Raw genomic sequence first — 16,932 nt, 5'->3', positions numbered from 1 at the left:
GTCCTTACCCATGGGTAGCCTGGCCCACATGAGCGAATATATGCTCCAATGCCTGCGCAACGACAGCAGAGTTGCCCACGTTTTAACGTGTGCAGACTACTGGGTGGCCACCCTGCTGGATCCCCGGTATAAAGACAATGTGCCCACTTTAATTCCTGAACTGGAGCGCGACCGTAAGATGCGCGAGTACAAGCGCACGCTGATAGAGGCGCTCTTGAGAGCATTCCCACATGTCACAGGGGAACAGGTGGAAGGTGAAGGCAGAGGAGTGGCAAGAGGTCGCCAACGCAGCTGTGTCACGGCCAGCTCATCTGAGGGCAGGGTTAGCATGGCAGAAATGTGGAAAAGTTTTGTCTCCACGCCACAGCTATCTGCACCGACACCTGATACGGAACGTGTTAGCAGGAGGCAGCATTTCACTAACATGGTTGAACAGTATGTCTGCACACCCCTCCACATCCTGACGGATGGTTCGGCCCCATTCAACTACTGGGTTTCGAAATTGTCCACGTGGCCAGAGTTAGCATGTTATGCCTTGGAGGTGCTTTCCTGCCCGGCGGCCAGCGTTTTATCTGAACGCGTATTCAGCACGGCAGGGGGCGTCATTACTGACAAGCGCAGCCGCCTGTCCACAGCCAACGTGGACAAGCTGACCTTCATAAAGATGAACCAGGCATGGATCCCACAGGACCTGTCCCTCCCTTGTGCAGAGTAGTCCTTATTAACTGCCTAAAACATGTCTTGTTGTGCTACGGGCCACTTCTTTATTTGATACAAATTTTATGAAACCCACAGTTGAATGAAACTCTTCTCTGTCTGGGCGCCGGGGCCTAACCAGATGAAAGTGGCCGGTTAAACTAACGGGTGACATGAAGCCATAACCTCTGCCATGCTACCTCTGTCTTCTGTCTGGGTGCTGAGGCCTAAGTCAAATAAAGCGGTCTTCTGCTGTGCTGGGGGATATGAAGCTAATCTCTGACCTCTCTCCTCTGTCTGGGTCCAAAGGCCTAAATCACTGAAAGAGGCCTTCTCCTGTGGTGTGTGATATGATGCCAGAATATGTGCTGTGGGGCCTCTCTCCTCCTCCTGGGTGCAGGGGTCAAATAAACTAAATTGTGGCCTACTCCTGTGGTGGTTGATATGATGCCTGATTCTCTGATGTGGAACCTCTCTCCTCTGTTTGGGTGAAGGGGTCAAAGTAACTAAATGGTGGCTTCTCCTGTGGTGGCTGATATGATGCCAGAATATGTGCTGTGGGGCCTCTCTCCTCTTCCTGTGTGCAGGGGTCAAAGTAACTCAATCGTGGCTTCTCCTGTGGTGGCTGATATGATGCCAGAATATGTGCTGTGGGGCCTCTCTCCTCTTCCTGGGTGCAGGGGTCAAAGTAACTCAATCGTGGCTTCTCCTGTGGTGGCTGATATGATGCCAGAATATGTGCTGTGGGGCCTCTCTCCTCTTCCTGGGTGCAGGGGTCAAAGTAACTCAATCGTGGCTTCTCCTGTGGTGGCTGATATGATGCCAGAATATGTGCTGTGGTGCCTCTCTCCTCTTCCTGGGTGCAGGGGTCAAAGTAACTAAATGGTGGCTTCTCCTGTGGTGGCTGATATGATGCCAGAATATCTGCTGTGGTGCCTCTCTCCTCTTCCTGGGTGCAGGGGTCAAAGTAACTAAATGGTGGCTTCTCCTGTGGTGGCTGATATGATGCCAGAATATGTGCTGTGGTGCCTCTCTCCTCTTCCTGGGTGCAGGGGTCAAAGTAACTAAATGGTGGCTTCTCCTGTGGTGGCTGATATGATGCCAGAATATGTGCTGTGGTGCCTCTCTCCTCTTCCTGGGTGCAGGGGTCAAAGTAACTAAATGGTGGCTTCTCCTGTGGTGGCTGATATGATGCCAGAATATGTGCTGTGGGGCCTCTCTCCTCTTCCTGGGTGCAGGGGTCAAAGTAACTCAATGGTGGCTTCTCCTGTGGTGGTTAGTATGATGCCAGAATATGTGCTGTGGGGCCTCTCTCCTCTTCCTGGGTGCAGGGGTCAAAGTAACTCAATCGTGGCTTCTCCTGTGGTGGCTGATATGATGCCAGAATATGTGCTGTGGTGCCTCTCTCCTCTTCCTGGGTGCAGGGGTCAAAGTAACTAAATGGTGGCTTCTCCTGTGGTGGCTGATATGATGCCAGAATATGTGCTGTGGTGCCTCTCTCCTCTTCCTGGGTGCAGGGGTCAAAGTAACTAAATGGTGGCTTCTCCTGTGGTGGCTGATATGATGCCAGAATATGTGCTGTGGTGCCTCTCTCCTCTTCCTGGGTGCGGGGGTCAAAGTAACTCAATGGTGGCTTCTCCTGTGGTGGCTGATATGATGCCAGAATATGTGCTGTGGGGCCTCTCTCCTCTTCCTGGGTGCAGGGGTCAAAGTAACTCAATGGTGGCTTCTCCTGTGCTGATTGATATAAAGCTGATGGTTGTGCCATCTGACATGGTTGCCAGGGTCTGATTCAATGGGGGCCTACTCCTGTGGTGGGTGATCTAAATGCCTGATTCTCTGCTGTGAAACCTCTCTCCTCCGTCTGGGTGTAGGGGTCAAAGTCTTTCAAAGTCGCCTTCTCCTGTGCTGATTGATATGAAGCTGATGGTTGTGCCATCTGACATGGTTGCCGGGGTCCCATTAAATTGTGGCCTACTCCTGTGGTGGTTGATATGATGCCTGATTCTCTGATGTGGAACCTCTCTCCTCTGTTTGGGTGAAGGGGTCAAAGTAACTAAATGGTGGCTTCTCCTGTGGTGGCTGATATGATGCCAGAATATGTGCTGTGGGGCCTCTCTCCTCTTCCTGGGTGCAGGGGTCAAAGTAACTCAATGGTGGCTTCTCCTGTGGTGGCTGATATGATGCCAGAATATGTGCTGTGGTGCCTCTCTCCTCTTCCTGGGTGCGGGGGTCAAAGTAACTCAATCGTGGCTTCTCCTGTGGTGGCTGATATGATGCCAGAATATGTGCTGTGGTGCCTCTCTCCTCTTCCTGGGTGCGGGGGTCAAAGTAACTCAATGGTGGCTTCTCCTGTGGTGGCTGATATGATGCCAGAATATGTGCTGTGGTGCCTCTCTCCTCTTCCTGGGTGCAGGGGTCAAAGTAACTAAATGGTGGCTTCTCCTGTGGTGGCTGATATGATGCCAGAATATGTGCTGTGGGGCCTCTCTCCTCTTCCTGGGTGCAGGGGTCAAAGTAACTCAATGGTGGCTTCTCCTGTGGTGGTTAGTATGATGCCAGAATATGTGCTGTGGGGCCTCTCTCCTCTTCCTGGGTGCAGGGGTCAAAGTAACTCAATCGTGGCTTCTCCTGTGGTGGCTGATATGATGCCAGAATATGTGCTGTGGTGCCTCTCTCCTCTTCCTGGGTGCAGGGGTCAAAGTAACTAAATGGTGGCTTCTCCTGTGGTGGCTGATATGATGCCAGAATATGTGCTGTGGTGCCTCTCTCCTCTTCCTGGGTGCAGGGGTCAAAGTAACTAAATGGTGGCTTCTCCTGTGGTGGTTGATATGATGCCTGATTCTCTGCTGTGAAACCTCTCTCCTCCATCTGGGTGTAGGGGTCAAAGTCTTTCAAAGTCGCCTTCTCCTGTGCTGATTGATATGAAGCTGATGGTTGTGCCATCTGACATGGTTGCCGGGGTCCCATTAAATTGGGGCCTACTCCTGTGGTGGGTGATCTAAATGCCTGATTCTCTGCTTTGAAACCTCTCTCCTCCGTCCGGGTGTAGGGGTCAAAGTCTGTCAAAGTCGCCTTCTCCTGTGCTGATTGATATAAAGCTTATGCTTGTGCCATCTGACATGGTTGCCGGGGTCTGATTCAATGGTGGCCTACTCCTGTGGTGGGTGATCTAAATGCCTGATTCTCTGCTGTGTAACCTCTCTCCTCCGTCTGGGTGTAGGGGTCAAAGTAACTAAATGGTGGCCTACTCCTGTGGTGGGTGATATGATGCCTGGTTCTCTGCTGTGGGACCTCTCTCCTTTGTCTGGGTGCTGTGGTCAAAATAATAGTAAGTGACCTTCTCCATTGGTGGGTGACTTGAAGCCTGATTCTGTGCTATGGGACCTCACTCCAATTAATATTGTTTAATTTTTATTTATTTTATGTTAACTCATCATTTCCCTATCTACATTTGTTTGCAGGGGATTTAACTACATTTTGCTGCCTTTTGCAGCCCTCTAGCCCTTTCCGGGTGTGTTTTACAGCCTTTTTAGTGCCCAAAAGTTCGGGTCCCCATTGACTTCTATGGGGTTCGGGTTCGGGATGAAGTTCGGGTCGAGTTCGGATCCCGAACCCGAACATTTTTCGAAAGTTCGGCCGAACTCGTCGAACCCGAACATCCAGGTGTTCGCTCAACTCTAATTACAACACATCCCCACAAAATCCTCCCCTCTGTCCGTGATAGAATTACCTCACACTGGGTTGGTGCGTCTCCTCAGAACTCCCTCAGTGCGCCTGCGCCGATGACGTCTTCTATTTCGGTGATGTCATCGGCGCAGGCGCACTGAGGGAGTTCTGAGGAGACGAGCCTCCTCATCTCAGAGCGCCTGCGCCGAATCAACACAGACGCGCGATTTTTGAAATGCCGACAGAGCTGGCCGGAGGAGGAGATCCCGGCTGGCCCTGTCAATCAACAACAGGAGGGGGCGGATTTCTGCAGCAGCTACCAGCAAGTAGCCGCCCTACTTGCTGGTAGAGACCGAATTTGCATATGATAAAACTTCGTTTTTTTAATAAACTGCTGGATCAATGTAAGTAACACAATTATGTTTTCATATATCGCTATATAACTAATTTAACTAGCCCCAAAAAAAAAAATCACTTTAGTGGGGTGACAGAAGCCCTTTAAACTCAGCATACATCAAACATAAACACTTCCAAAAATCACACAAATCCCTCCAGCGGATCAAAAGTTTAGTGGAAGTCCTTTATGACCGACCGCAAGCACAATTTCCTGCCCAAAACAGTTCCATAGATTTGGGCTGTGCGGTCGGTCAATTCCATGCAGAAAAAACGACTAAGTCCCATCTTCGAACGGGACTTAGTCTCTGGAGCTGAAAGTTCAGTATGGCAGAAGGTAAGGGTCAGCGGCGTTCGTGTATCCGCGCATCCGATTCCAGCTTCACAGAATCCCCAGCATACACCGCTGACCGCGTTCGGTCCCACCAACAGTCCAGACATGCGGCACAGTTCTGTCACTGTTCCTGAAGGGCAACATGTCCCGGGGCCATAGTCGTAGGGCAGGAGGCTAGCCATAAGTCCTCTACAATGCCCAGTGGCAAATGGCAGTTTCTCACAATTGGGATTAAATAAGGCATTTGAATATGTACTCCAGATAGGGGAGGGGGGGTAGGAAGAGGGGAGGGGGGTTGAAGGGAGGGGGTGTAGAAGGAAAAAGGTATGATGAAGGAAGAAAATGAGAGAGATGATGGAAAGAGGACTTAGAGGAGAATAGAGACAGAGACAATGCTTATAGCATGCCAACAATAATAGAGAGAGAGAGCTATGACGAGGATCCAGTTATCCTCCTCGGGGTCAGGTTGCCACTGCGATGTTTCATGCGCTGTCGCTTAGGAGTAGAAGTCTTCTCCCAGGGGGTCAGCTTCTGAAGATCTGGTAATATGGAGATCTCAGACACTGCGTCCCAGCTTGCTATGTCCATTGAAGGAATGTACATAGAAGAAAATGCGTCCTGTAGATCCATATAGGTAGATATCTTGATCTGTTTTCCTGCGTACTTGAAGGACAGACCGAAGGGAAAGGTCCATCTGTATAAGATATTCTTGCTGCGCAGGTGGTCTGTGAGAGGTTTCAGGATTTTCCTCTTATTTAAGGTAACAGGAGAAAGGTCTTGGAATATCTTAATAGAAGAATCGCCAAAAGAGATGGCATTTGAGGCTCTAGCTGTATTGAAGATTTTTTCTTTGTCTGCATAATTTAAAAATCGGCAGATAATGTCCCTGGGAGGCTCTGTATCTTTTGGCTTCTGTCTGAGGGCTCTGTGAGCTCTTTCTATAATCATGTCAGACAAGTCGCCATTTCCCAGGAAGGTTGCAGCTATTTGTTTAATGGTGGATATGAGGTCATCATTAGGCACAGTCTCTGGTATGCCTCTGAACCGGAGGTTGCTCCTCCTGCCCCGATTTTCTTGATCCTCCATGGCTGCGTGCAGGTGATTTATATGCTGCTGGCAGGAGGAGAGGGATTGAGAAACAGCGGCGCTATGTTCCAGGGTGGCCTGATGGATATTTTCCAGTGACTCGACCCTGTGACCTATGTGATGATTCTCCTGTGTAAGTACTGAGATTTCTTGTTTAAGAGGTGAGAGGGCTTCAGCTAGGGCTTGTTTGATGAAACGCCTAGACACGGGCAGTGAGCGGGAGCTTACAGATTCACCACCATCGCTTTCTCCCTCAGACATGCCTCCATCAGCGCCTGCTTCAGAGAGCTCGTCTGCCGGCGCCATCTTAGATTCTCTAGCTGCAGGCGTAGCGGTCTGTTTCTTCAGATATTTTGCCATTCCCATTCCTGGATTAGGGCCTTTCGGGATCACAGCATGGTCTGTGGTCTTTTGTCCTCCGATTTTCACCATTTTGGAGTACAACAGCTAACGTAGGCAAGTCTTATTCTCTTTTAAATTTGTGTTGTTTGGCTTGCCACAGGAGCCCTCAGTAGTTCTTGCTAATGGCTGTCACAGCTCCTGTACATGGCAACATGTGAGAGGGAACCTACCTTTTCTCTAGTTACAAAGCACAAAAACTGTGAGAGTTGTCAGGAAGAGATACCTAGGGCATCTGCTGCAAATGCAGTGTGCCAGTGGCCAACTGCATAAGGGGTTATAATGTAATATCTTTATGCACTTTGCTTCTCAAGGGTTGTGTGTCGGGTGGTAGTAAGTTAACTGGCCAGCCAACCCCTTGGTAACCATTGTCAGGAGGGCTGTTTCCACCCCTCCCTTCAACTGCTTACCCTTCTTTGCACATATCCTTGGTGGGAAAATTTTAAGCCACCTCTAAAGACTGTTCTTACATTTAACATTTGGTGGGTACTGTCTCTCTTTGGGGAGAGCGCCTTAATTGCTTGAGGAGGCTTATAGGCCATACCTTCTCCTCTGGAATTTTGGGGAAAAAAATATGCAAATGAGCTCTTAGCAACCTCTGCCTCTAATGCCACCAAATGTAAGGCAGCTAACCTATAAGTGAATGTTCAACCCTTTAAATAGGTATTGAGACATGCTAAGAGCTAATTAACCAGTTATGTTATATGCAACCATCACAGGTATCTGGAGACATGCTAACAGCAGGGTATCTCACAGATGCTGGAGGGTGCATGGGGGATGACCCATACAGTGAACACGACCATGGGGGTCCAGGGTAGTATTTGGAAGTCGTGGTCATATTCTTCCAGCCAATGTCGGACATTTCTCACTGTGTAACATATAGAAAACAAACAACCAAAACGAGAGGGTGGGCTCAACCAATTTAAAGGTGATACATAGAAGTGATAAACCACTACTGATCACATACATAGTGCGTGTGTAAGCCTATGGCATAGTAATACCAATAACAAGAATACCTATAGAATGAATGTCAGACAACTTGCAATCAATATAGATTTTATTGGTAAATAAATAAATACATAAGTTAAAACCAAGTATAGGTGCAGGGGAAAAAGGCGACATCTACTGAAGGAGAACACAGTGGGAATAGTTCATATATGTCCACAAAAGGAAAAGGGAACCGATAAAGTGCAAGTGCAATAACTGTCAATAACAAAATGTGCAGTACAAAAAAATATTACTCATACTGTGTCTCCTCCAGGATGGCGCCATCTAGGAGGCTGTCTTACATTTAGAAGCTGCGGTGGATCCTCCAAAGTTACGTATGTAGATCCACCGGCAGCTATAGGGCTTATTAAGAAGGGTGCCTAAAACACCGGCCTTCATAAATGTGCCTCTATGTATTTTCATAATTGACTAGGAAGGAAAAAGCTGGATCAGGAAAGCTCCCTGTTAGATCTGCAACAGGTTAGGTCCCTGTTAGATCTGCAACAGGTTAGGTACCCATGCAAAACCCAACAGTGGGGACATAATTTCAAGCTCCTGATGCCCATGACAAATATGTAACAAACCCCCACCTACTATATGCCATTATAATCAATGTACTGTCTTGGCTATAAGGTGCCCCTTAGGCACCAATTTTGTATGCAATTGAACCCCTCAAGCCCTGTCTTTCAGATGTTAAGTTTATTAAAGTTACAATAAATAGATTAATAAAGATAAATACTGTTGAGTGTGTGGGATCTTAAAAAATGACTGATCTAAAGGTGGATTTACACTGTTCAATAATCAAGCAGATTATCGGGAACAAACATTCCTGAGAACGCTCGTTCCCAACAATCCGGCCATCTAAATATGCCGGGTACCTGTAATTCATGCAGGCACACCAATTATCGTTTCTGGGCAACAGATCGTGCTGTCTAAACAGCGATCTGCTGTCCAGAAACAATGATTCTGTATGGGGATGAGGGATTGCACTAGCGATCCCTTCTCTACATACTGTGAAGGAGATCGCTGCATGTAAATACAGCATTCTCCTTTGCTTTACGAGCAGCCGACTGCCAGGAAGGAATCCTGACAATCGGCTACAACATCGCATACTGTAAACCCGCTTTAAACGTTAAATGTTGTCTGTTTAGTCAACCGTAGCTCTTTGCATGTTGTGTTGAAATTTGGAATTTACCTGGATTAATCTTTACCCAACTAGAGAAGGTCCACCAAGAAATAGACAAAGTGATTGGAAGAAACCGATGCCCAACAGTCGAAGATAGGAGCAAGATGCCATACACTGATGCTGTGATCCATGAGATTCAACGTTTTACCAGTATAATTCCACTGAGTCTACCACACTGCGTCATACGGGATACTCAGTTCAGAGGGTATCATCTGCCTAAGGTGAGAGGAGAAGCATATTTTAAGGTTGATGTCACACAACAACTGTCCATACTGTATATCAGAGTGGTAGTTTGAAGCTCCTGGGCCCCAATACAATCTCCCGGTAAACAAGAGCCACCAATGATATAGTATGTCGTTTGGAACTCATCTATACCTCTAAATGGAGCAATCATTCTAACAAATCATAGTAACATATGGGAACAAATGATCATTAGTTTGTATATTTGTCAGCAGCACATCCCATGTTTACAGTAGAAAAGTAAAAGTACTGACAACAAACTACGATTGTCTTAGTTAATCATACCTTGGGTACACCAGGTCGCTCCTGCTGTTGAGTTCTCTGCACACATGTGTCACTAGTAGCTTATCACACTTACTTGCTTCTCCTACAGTTTAGCTCCTTCTTCTAGCTCTCTTGATGCTCTGCAACAAACTCACCTCTGCTCTGTTCCCAGCTTAACACACACACACATATACAGCACACAGAAACATACTTTACACCAGGCTCTGCTCATTTCATGTCACATGTCTCTTACTTCAGGAAAATTGTGATTTTATGTGGTGCTTTCTAGCCAACGTATAGAACATAAATAGAGAAAAGTTTAACAAAAAGATTTGCACCTATTCTGTACACTGCGTGCAGAATTATTAGGCAAATGAGTATTTTGACCACATCATCCTCTTTATGCATGTTGTCTTACTCCAAGCTGTATAGGCTCGAAAGCCTACTACCAATTAAGCATATTAGGTGATGTGCATCTCTGTAATGAGAAGGGGTGTGGTCTAATGACATCAACACCCTATATCAGGTGTGCATAATTATTAGGCAACTTCCTTTGCTTTGGCAAAATGGGTCAAAAGAAGGACTTGACAGGCTCAGAAAAGTCAAAAATAGTGAGATATCTTGCAGAGGGATGCAGCACTCTTAAAATTGCAAAGCTTCTGAAGCGTGATCATCGAACAATCAAGCGTTTTATTCAAAATAGTCAACAGGGTCGCAAGAAGCGTGTGGAAAAACCAAGGCGCAAAATAACTGCCCATGAACTGAGAAAAGTCAAGCGTGCAGCTGCCAAGATGCCACTTGCCACCAGTTTGGCCATATTTCAGAGCTGCAACATCACTGGAGTGCCCAAAAGCACAAGGTGTGCAATACTCAGAGACATGGCCAAGGTAAGAAAGGCTGAAAGACGACCACCACTGAACAAGACACACAAGCTGAAAAGTCAAGACTGGGCCAAGAAATATCTCAAGACTGATTTTTCTAAGGTTTTATGGACTGATGAAATGAGAGTGAGTCTTGATGGGCCAGATGGATGGGCCCGTGGCTGGATTGGTAAAGGGCAGAGAGCTCCAGTCCGACTCAGACGCCAGCAAGTTGGAGGTGGAGTACTGGTTTGGGCTGGTATCATCAAAGATGAGCTTGTGGGGCCTTTTCGAGTTGAGGATGGAGTCAAGCTCAACTCCCAGTCCTACTGCCAGTTTCTGGAAGACACCTTCTTCAAGCAGTGGTACAGGAAGAAGTCTGCATCCTTCAAGAAAAACATGATTTTCATGCAGAACAATGCTCCATCACACGCGTCCAAGTACTCCACAGCGTGGCTGACCAGAAAGGGTATAAAATAAGAAAATCTAATGACATGGCCTCCTTGTTCACCTGATCTGAACCCCATTGAGAACCTGTGGTCCATCATCAAATGTGAGATTTACAAGGAGGGAAAACAGTACACATCTCTGAACAGTGTCTGGGAGGCTGTGGTTGCTGCTGCACGCAATGTTGATGGTGAACAGATCAAAACACTGACAGAATCCATGGATGGCAGGCTTTTGAGTGTCCTTGCAAAGAAAGGTGGCTATATTGGTCACTGATTTGTTTTTGTTTTTGAATGTCAGAAATGTATATTTGTGAATGTTGAGATGTTATATTGGTTTCACTGGTAAAAATAAATAATTGAAATGGGTATATATTTGTTTTTTGTTAAGTTGCCTAATAATTATGCACAGTAATAGTCACCTGCACACACAGATATCCCCGTAAAATAGCTAAAACTAAAAACAAACTAAAAACTACTTCCAAAAATATTCAGCTTTGATATTAATGAGTTTTTTGGGTTCATTGAGAACATGGTTGTTGTTCAATAATAAAATTAATCCTCAAAAATACAACTTGCCTAATAATTCTGCACTCCCTGTAGTTTGGACCAACATTTAATTTTGGGTTACAAATGACGATGGTAAAAGGTGACCTAACAACTGTAAAAAAAGGTCTGAGAAATATATGTTACTAATTCCAACTCTGGTGACCAGATACCTATCGGACCTCTCTTTTAATAGGGTATATGCAGTACCCCAGAATAGAGTACTTGCGAATTATTATTGTTGTAATTTTATTTAATGCATTGTACAATCCAGTATGGTTTTGTATGTATACGTCAGGGTTAACAATTCTGACTCTGCCCTGTAAGAAGCTGGGAGATGGACTTAGGTGCTCCCCTAGTTTAGTCAGCTCTTGTCTAGGTGAGGAAGTGAGAGGAAGCTTCATGTGCGCATTTGTCAGAGTCCTAGGCCTGAGTTCCAGAGAATCATTATCTCTGAGAGATTTACAGAGAGTGAACCACCTTTATTTCACAGTACTCAGGAAATGAGAGAAAGGAAAGAGAATTGGAGTCAGTCAGTAAGGTATTCGGTTAAGGCTGATAGAGACTTTACTGCATTTAGAGGGATACTGCTAAGACAAACTTATACACTTTGGCACAGTCTGGTCCACTGTATTCTAATCACTGTATCTTAATATGTATATTAACTACTTAACCTATAATACCGTACATGCCACAGAGAACTGTATGAAGAGGGCTGCTGCGCTGAGACTGTTCCATACGCAGTGGGTGCTGGCTGTATACTACAGCAGGCACCTAACCAAAATGACCAGTATTGGTGATGACGCTGAAACCAGTTAATTAACCCCTCAGATGTCACATTTAATAGCTATTGCAGCATCTGTGAGATTAGGCAGAGGGATGCAGCTACCTCTGCCTTCCGATTGGAGCCCTCACAGTGAAATTGCGGAGTTCCGATAAGTTATCATGATAGCCTAGGGCTGTGATAGCTAACCTCTGGCACTCCAGCTGTGGTAAAACTACAACTCCCAAGATGCACACTTGCTTGGCTGTTCTCAGAACTCCACAGAATGGAATGGAGCATGCTGGTAGTCGTAGTTTCACCACAGCTGGAGTGCCGGAGATTAGCCATAACTGATCTAGGGCCTGCTGGAGGTTCCAAGGCCTGCTATGTAAAAGCTGCCTGTTAATCTGTGCACAAGGCACAGCTTAGCAGGGAGCGCATCTGAATGACATTGACCCTAATGGATCTCTATTAAGGTGAATGGGACAAGGGATCAAAAGATTCCAGGTTCTATCCCCCTAAGGGGGTTAAAAGTTTTTAAGTAAAAAAAATAAACACTAAAATAGTAAAAGTTTAAATCACCCTTTTCAAATTTTTATAGAAAATATATAAGCAATAAAAAAATTAACACTTGAGGTATCGCTATGTCCGAAAATGTCTGAACTATTAAAATATTTGTAAAAAATTCCTGAGTGGAGAATGCTGTAAGGGAAAAAAACACGAGTCACCATTTTTTTGTTACCTTGTTCCCCCCAAAAAGTTGAAAACAGTGATCAAAATGAATGTATCCCAAAAATTGCATCAATAAAAATTACAGTTTCTCATAGAGCTCTGTATACCAAACGATACAAGTTTGGTATCACTATAATTGTATTGAGCAGAATAATTAGGATGTCATGTCACATTGAACGTCTTAATGTCAAAACCCAAAAAGCCTAGGTGGAATTGTGCTATTTTTGCAATTTTACTCCACAAAAATGGTAAATTAAATGGTGCCTTTAAAAATGCAGCTTTTCCCACAAAAAAATAAGCCCCCATATGGCTATGTTAATGGAAAGATAAAAAAGTTATGGCTATTGGAATGTGGGGAGGAAAAATCAAAAATGCAAAAATGAAAAGTACTGCCCTCACTGTAATGCCATTAGCCATGTTGGCTACTGGCATTACAGTGATTGGCTGGCCGAAACGCGGGATCGAGTCTACCACGTGATCGATGACACGTGTTCGGCTCATTCTAAGTCAGGGAGAGCTGAGCATAGGAAGGGACAGAGAGTGTAGGAAGTGTAATTGAATTAATTTTTTCTACAAAAAAAATGCCTCATAGACCCAAAAGTCCTTGTAAGGACTATTGTGTGTGACAGCAGCAATATATGTTTGTAGCGCAACCTGCACTAAATTGCTCAGTGTTAGGGAGAGCTGTGTATAGGAAGGGACAGACAGTGTAGGGAGTGTAATAGGAAGATTTTTATACAAAAAACTTTTCAGAGATGTAAAAGTCCTTTTAAGGACTATTGTGTGTGACAGCAGCAATATATATTTTTAGCGCATCCTGCGCAAAATACAGTGTGATATGCCGCTGCAGACAGGGCTGGCCTTAGGTGTTCAGGCGCCCTGTGCGAGCTAATCTTGTGGTGCCCATCCCTCCCCCCCCCCCCCACCCGGTTCACCTAAACATACCCAAAGAGGAAAACAATCTTTCTAACATTTTTTTTTAATTACAGATAATTTAAGTGAAAGTGCAAACAAGTACAATCATACCCAGTGTCACCCATAGCCAGTCTCCTGCCCCCCTTAAATTAAGGGTGACAGACACTGGGTATGATTAAGGGGGCAGGGGACTGGATAAGGGTGACACTGGGTATGATTAAGGGGCAGGGGACTGGCTTTGGTTGACACTGGGTATGATTAAGGGGGGCAGGGGACTGGGTAAAGGTGACAGGGTATGATTAATGGATGTCCAAAAAATAAAAAAATGGAGACAGCACGTCCAAAAGGCGGAATTTTATTCCAGATGCAACGTTTCGGCTTAGTGATAGCCTTTGTCATGCTTGACAAAGGCTATCACTAAGCCAAAACGTTGCATCTGGAATACAATTCCGCCTTTTGGACGTGCTGTCTCCATATTTTAATTTTTTGGACATCCATGAGTTGTTATTTGTTTACCCGTATTTGTGTTACTGGAGGGTATGATTGAGGGGGGCAGGGGACTGGCTATGGGTGACACTGGGTATAATTAAGGGGTGCAGGGTCTAATTGAGGTGGCAGGGGACTGGGTATGGGTGACACTGGGTATGATTAAGAAGGGCAGGGGACTGGGTAAAGGTGACAGGCTATGATTAAGGGGGACAGGGAACTGGCTCTGGGTGACACTGGGTATGATTAAGGGGGGAAGGGGACTGGGCACAGGTGACAGGGTATGATTAAGGGGGGCAGGAGACTGGCTATGGGTGACACTGGGTATGATTAAGGACCTTAATCATACCCAGTGTCACCCATAGCAAGTCTCCTGCCCCCCTTAATCATACCCTGTCACCTTTACCCAGTCCCCTGCCCCCCTTAATCATACCCACTGTCACCCAAAGCCAGTCCCCTGCCCCTTAATCATACCCAGTGTCACCCTTATCCAGTCCCCTGCCCCTTAATCATACCCAGTGTCACCCTTATCCAGTCCCCTGCCCCCTTAATCATACCCAGTGTCTGTCACCCTTATTAAGTCCCCTGTCCCCTTAATCATACCCAGTGTCTGTCACCCTTATCCAGTCCCCTGCCCCCCTTAATTAGACCCTGCCCCCATTTAATGAAAGATATTTGGTAAAAAAATAAAAAAAAACAATAAGAGCAGGTACTCACTATTTGAAGTCTTCTGCTCCCTCCCTGTCTGCAGAGCCCTCACACATTGAGTGGATCCTTCCGTGGCTCTCTGTGAAGGCGCAGCACTTGGACGCTGCGCCTGCGTCCCTAAGCTCCTCCTCCACGCTCCGGAATCTGACCTGGCAGCTGCAGCGGCTCAGCTCGGCAGGCTCGCCTCACACAATCTCGGGCCGGCCTGCTGTAAGAGACCGACTGTGAGCTGTGTCGGCCGCTGGGCGCCCCTATTGCCATGGCTCGCACACCCCAAGGGCCAGCCCTGGCTGCGGACAGTTAAATTATTTGCGCAACATCTCCTGTTTAAAGTGTGCGCATCCCTAAAATATCAGTGATATCCAGTACACTTTTTCCGTAGACAGTGACCCCTGCGGACAGTAAAATTTTCCGCGCCACATCTCCTGTTTAAAGTGTGCACATCCCTAAAATATCAGTGACATCCAGTGCACTTTTTCCATAGACGGTGTCCGCTGCGGACAGTTAAATTATCCGCGCCACATTTCCTGTTTCAAGTGTGTGCATCCCTAAAATATCAGTGGCATCCAGTACACTTTTTCCATAGACATTTTCCCCTGCGGACAGTAAAATTATCTGCACCACATCTCCTGTTTAAAGTGTGTGCATCCCTAAAATATCAATGACACCCAGTACACTTTTTCCGTAGACGCTGCGAACGGTGACATTACCTGTGGTACCTTTCCTGTATAACGTTTCCTCATCACAAATACCTTTGTAAATTTTTTTGCACATACACTTCCAAATCCTATGCTACTGTACGTGTGACATACTTTCAAGCATATATCACATTTAAAATGAAGAAGGTGAGCAGTATGGGACGGGGAAGTGGCCGTGATGCTGATGGTGCACACAGAGGCCGTGGTGCCAGCGCACAAAAAAAACAATCGTGCAGGGAGGCGCAGGACACCACTCTTGAAGTCAGACCAGTGCGACTAGGTGGTCGGTTGGAATGCAGCAGATAATGCTACTAGTCAGTTAAGCACCACCCTGTCTTCCACCAAGTCCAGTCTCAGTAGCCAGGAGTCTGGTCAACACAATTCTCACCTTGATCCTCCTTCCTCCCACCATTTACAGTCTGGCCAAACTAGAGATCCCACACTTGGAGATTCCGAGGAGCTCCTTTCATCGCCATTACTTGATTTGGCCCTCTCACCAAGCCCGCTTGAAGAGGGACATGAGATCTTGTGCCCTGATTCCCAACCTCTTGAACATCCACAGTCACAAGAACATGATGGTGGGGAACGGCAATTAGTGTTTAATGAGGTGGATGATGATGAGACACAGTTGCCAATGAGTCAACCGCAATTACTGTCTCAAGAGGTTGATGAAGAGGATGAGACACAGTTGTCAATCAGTGAGGTTGGGGTTAGGTCAACAAATCAGGAGGATGATCAGAGTGAGAAACTGGAAGAGGAGGTGGTGGACGATGAGGTCACTGATCCAACCTGGGAAGGTGGAAAGCCGAGCGAAGACACCAATACAGAGGGGGAGGGATCTGTAGTACCACAACAGGCTGGAAGAGGCAGTGGGCTGGCAAAAGGGAGACAGCGCAACTGTTCCATGGAGCAACTCCTTGAGGAAATCTCCCTTGCCAAGGGGTAGATGTTCCGCAGTATGGCGCTTTTTTGAGGAAAGTGAGGACGACAAAAGAATAGTAGTTTTCAACCTGAGCCATACGAAAATGAGCCGGTGTCACCGCCAGCTCTCTGAGAAGGTCTGGCAGACATTCTTCTGTACCTCTTGCATGATGTTCTTTGTTTTGGTTTCACTTTGTCATCTCCTTTCCTTCTCCCAGCTGTCACCTATTCACACTGATTGCCTCCCTTTATATTCCCTCCCATACTGCCTCACTTTGCGGTTTATACTACTTCCTGGATTGTGTTCACTGCAACTGCTGATTCCTCAGATAAGTCTTTTTCCTTTATTTGTGTTTCCGTGCTGGCTTGATTCTAGGTGACCCTGACTCCCTCCGTATTAAGTGCAGGGAGCCGGCGGTCGTGTCCCCTCATTATTATAGGGTTTTCAGGTGTCACACAGTCAAGGTACGAGGGCATGCAATCGTCTATCATAAAGACTCTTGCATGGGCATAGCAGTCAGGGAGAGCTCTAGGGGTTTTATAGGGCTCACCCATATGTTCCCTAGTTTGGGATCAAGTCAGTCGGATGTTTTTTTATAACTT

The 16,932-nt window shown here is 46.3% G+C and overlaps 1 protein-coding gene across 1 annotated transcript in view; it reads left to right on the top strand.

Moving 5' to 3' along the window:
• Positions 1–16,932, top strand: part of LOC121009624 (cytochrome P450 2F3-like) — an 83,118-nt gene that overhangs the window by 49,398 nt on the left and 16,788 nt on the right. The window contains 1 exon segment of the mRNA XM_040442860.1: positions 8,784–8,971. Within this exon segment, the coding sequence (XP_040298794.1) occupies positions 8,784–8,971 (188 nt within the window).

Source organism: Bufo bufo, chromosome 8 (assembly GCF_905171765.1).
Source record: "Bufo bufo chromosome 8, aBufBuf1.1, whole genome shotgun sequence".
NCBI lineage: Eukaryota > Metazoa > Chordata > Amphibia > Anura > Bufonidae > Bufo > Bufo bufo.
Note: the sequence above shows the minus strand (reverse complement) of the source record. Positions and strands in the feature narration are given on the sequence as shown.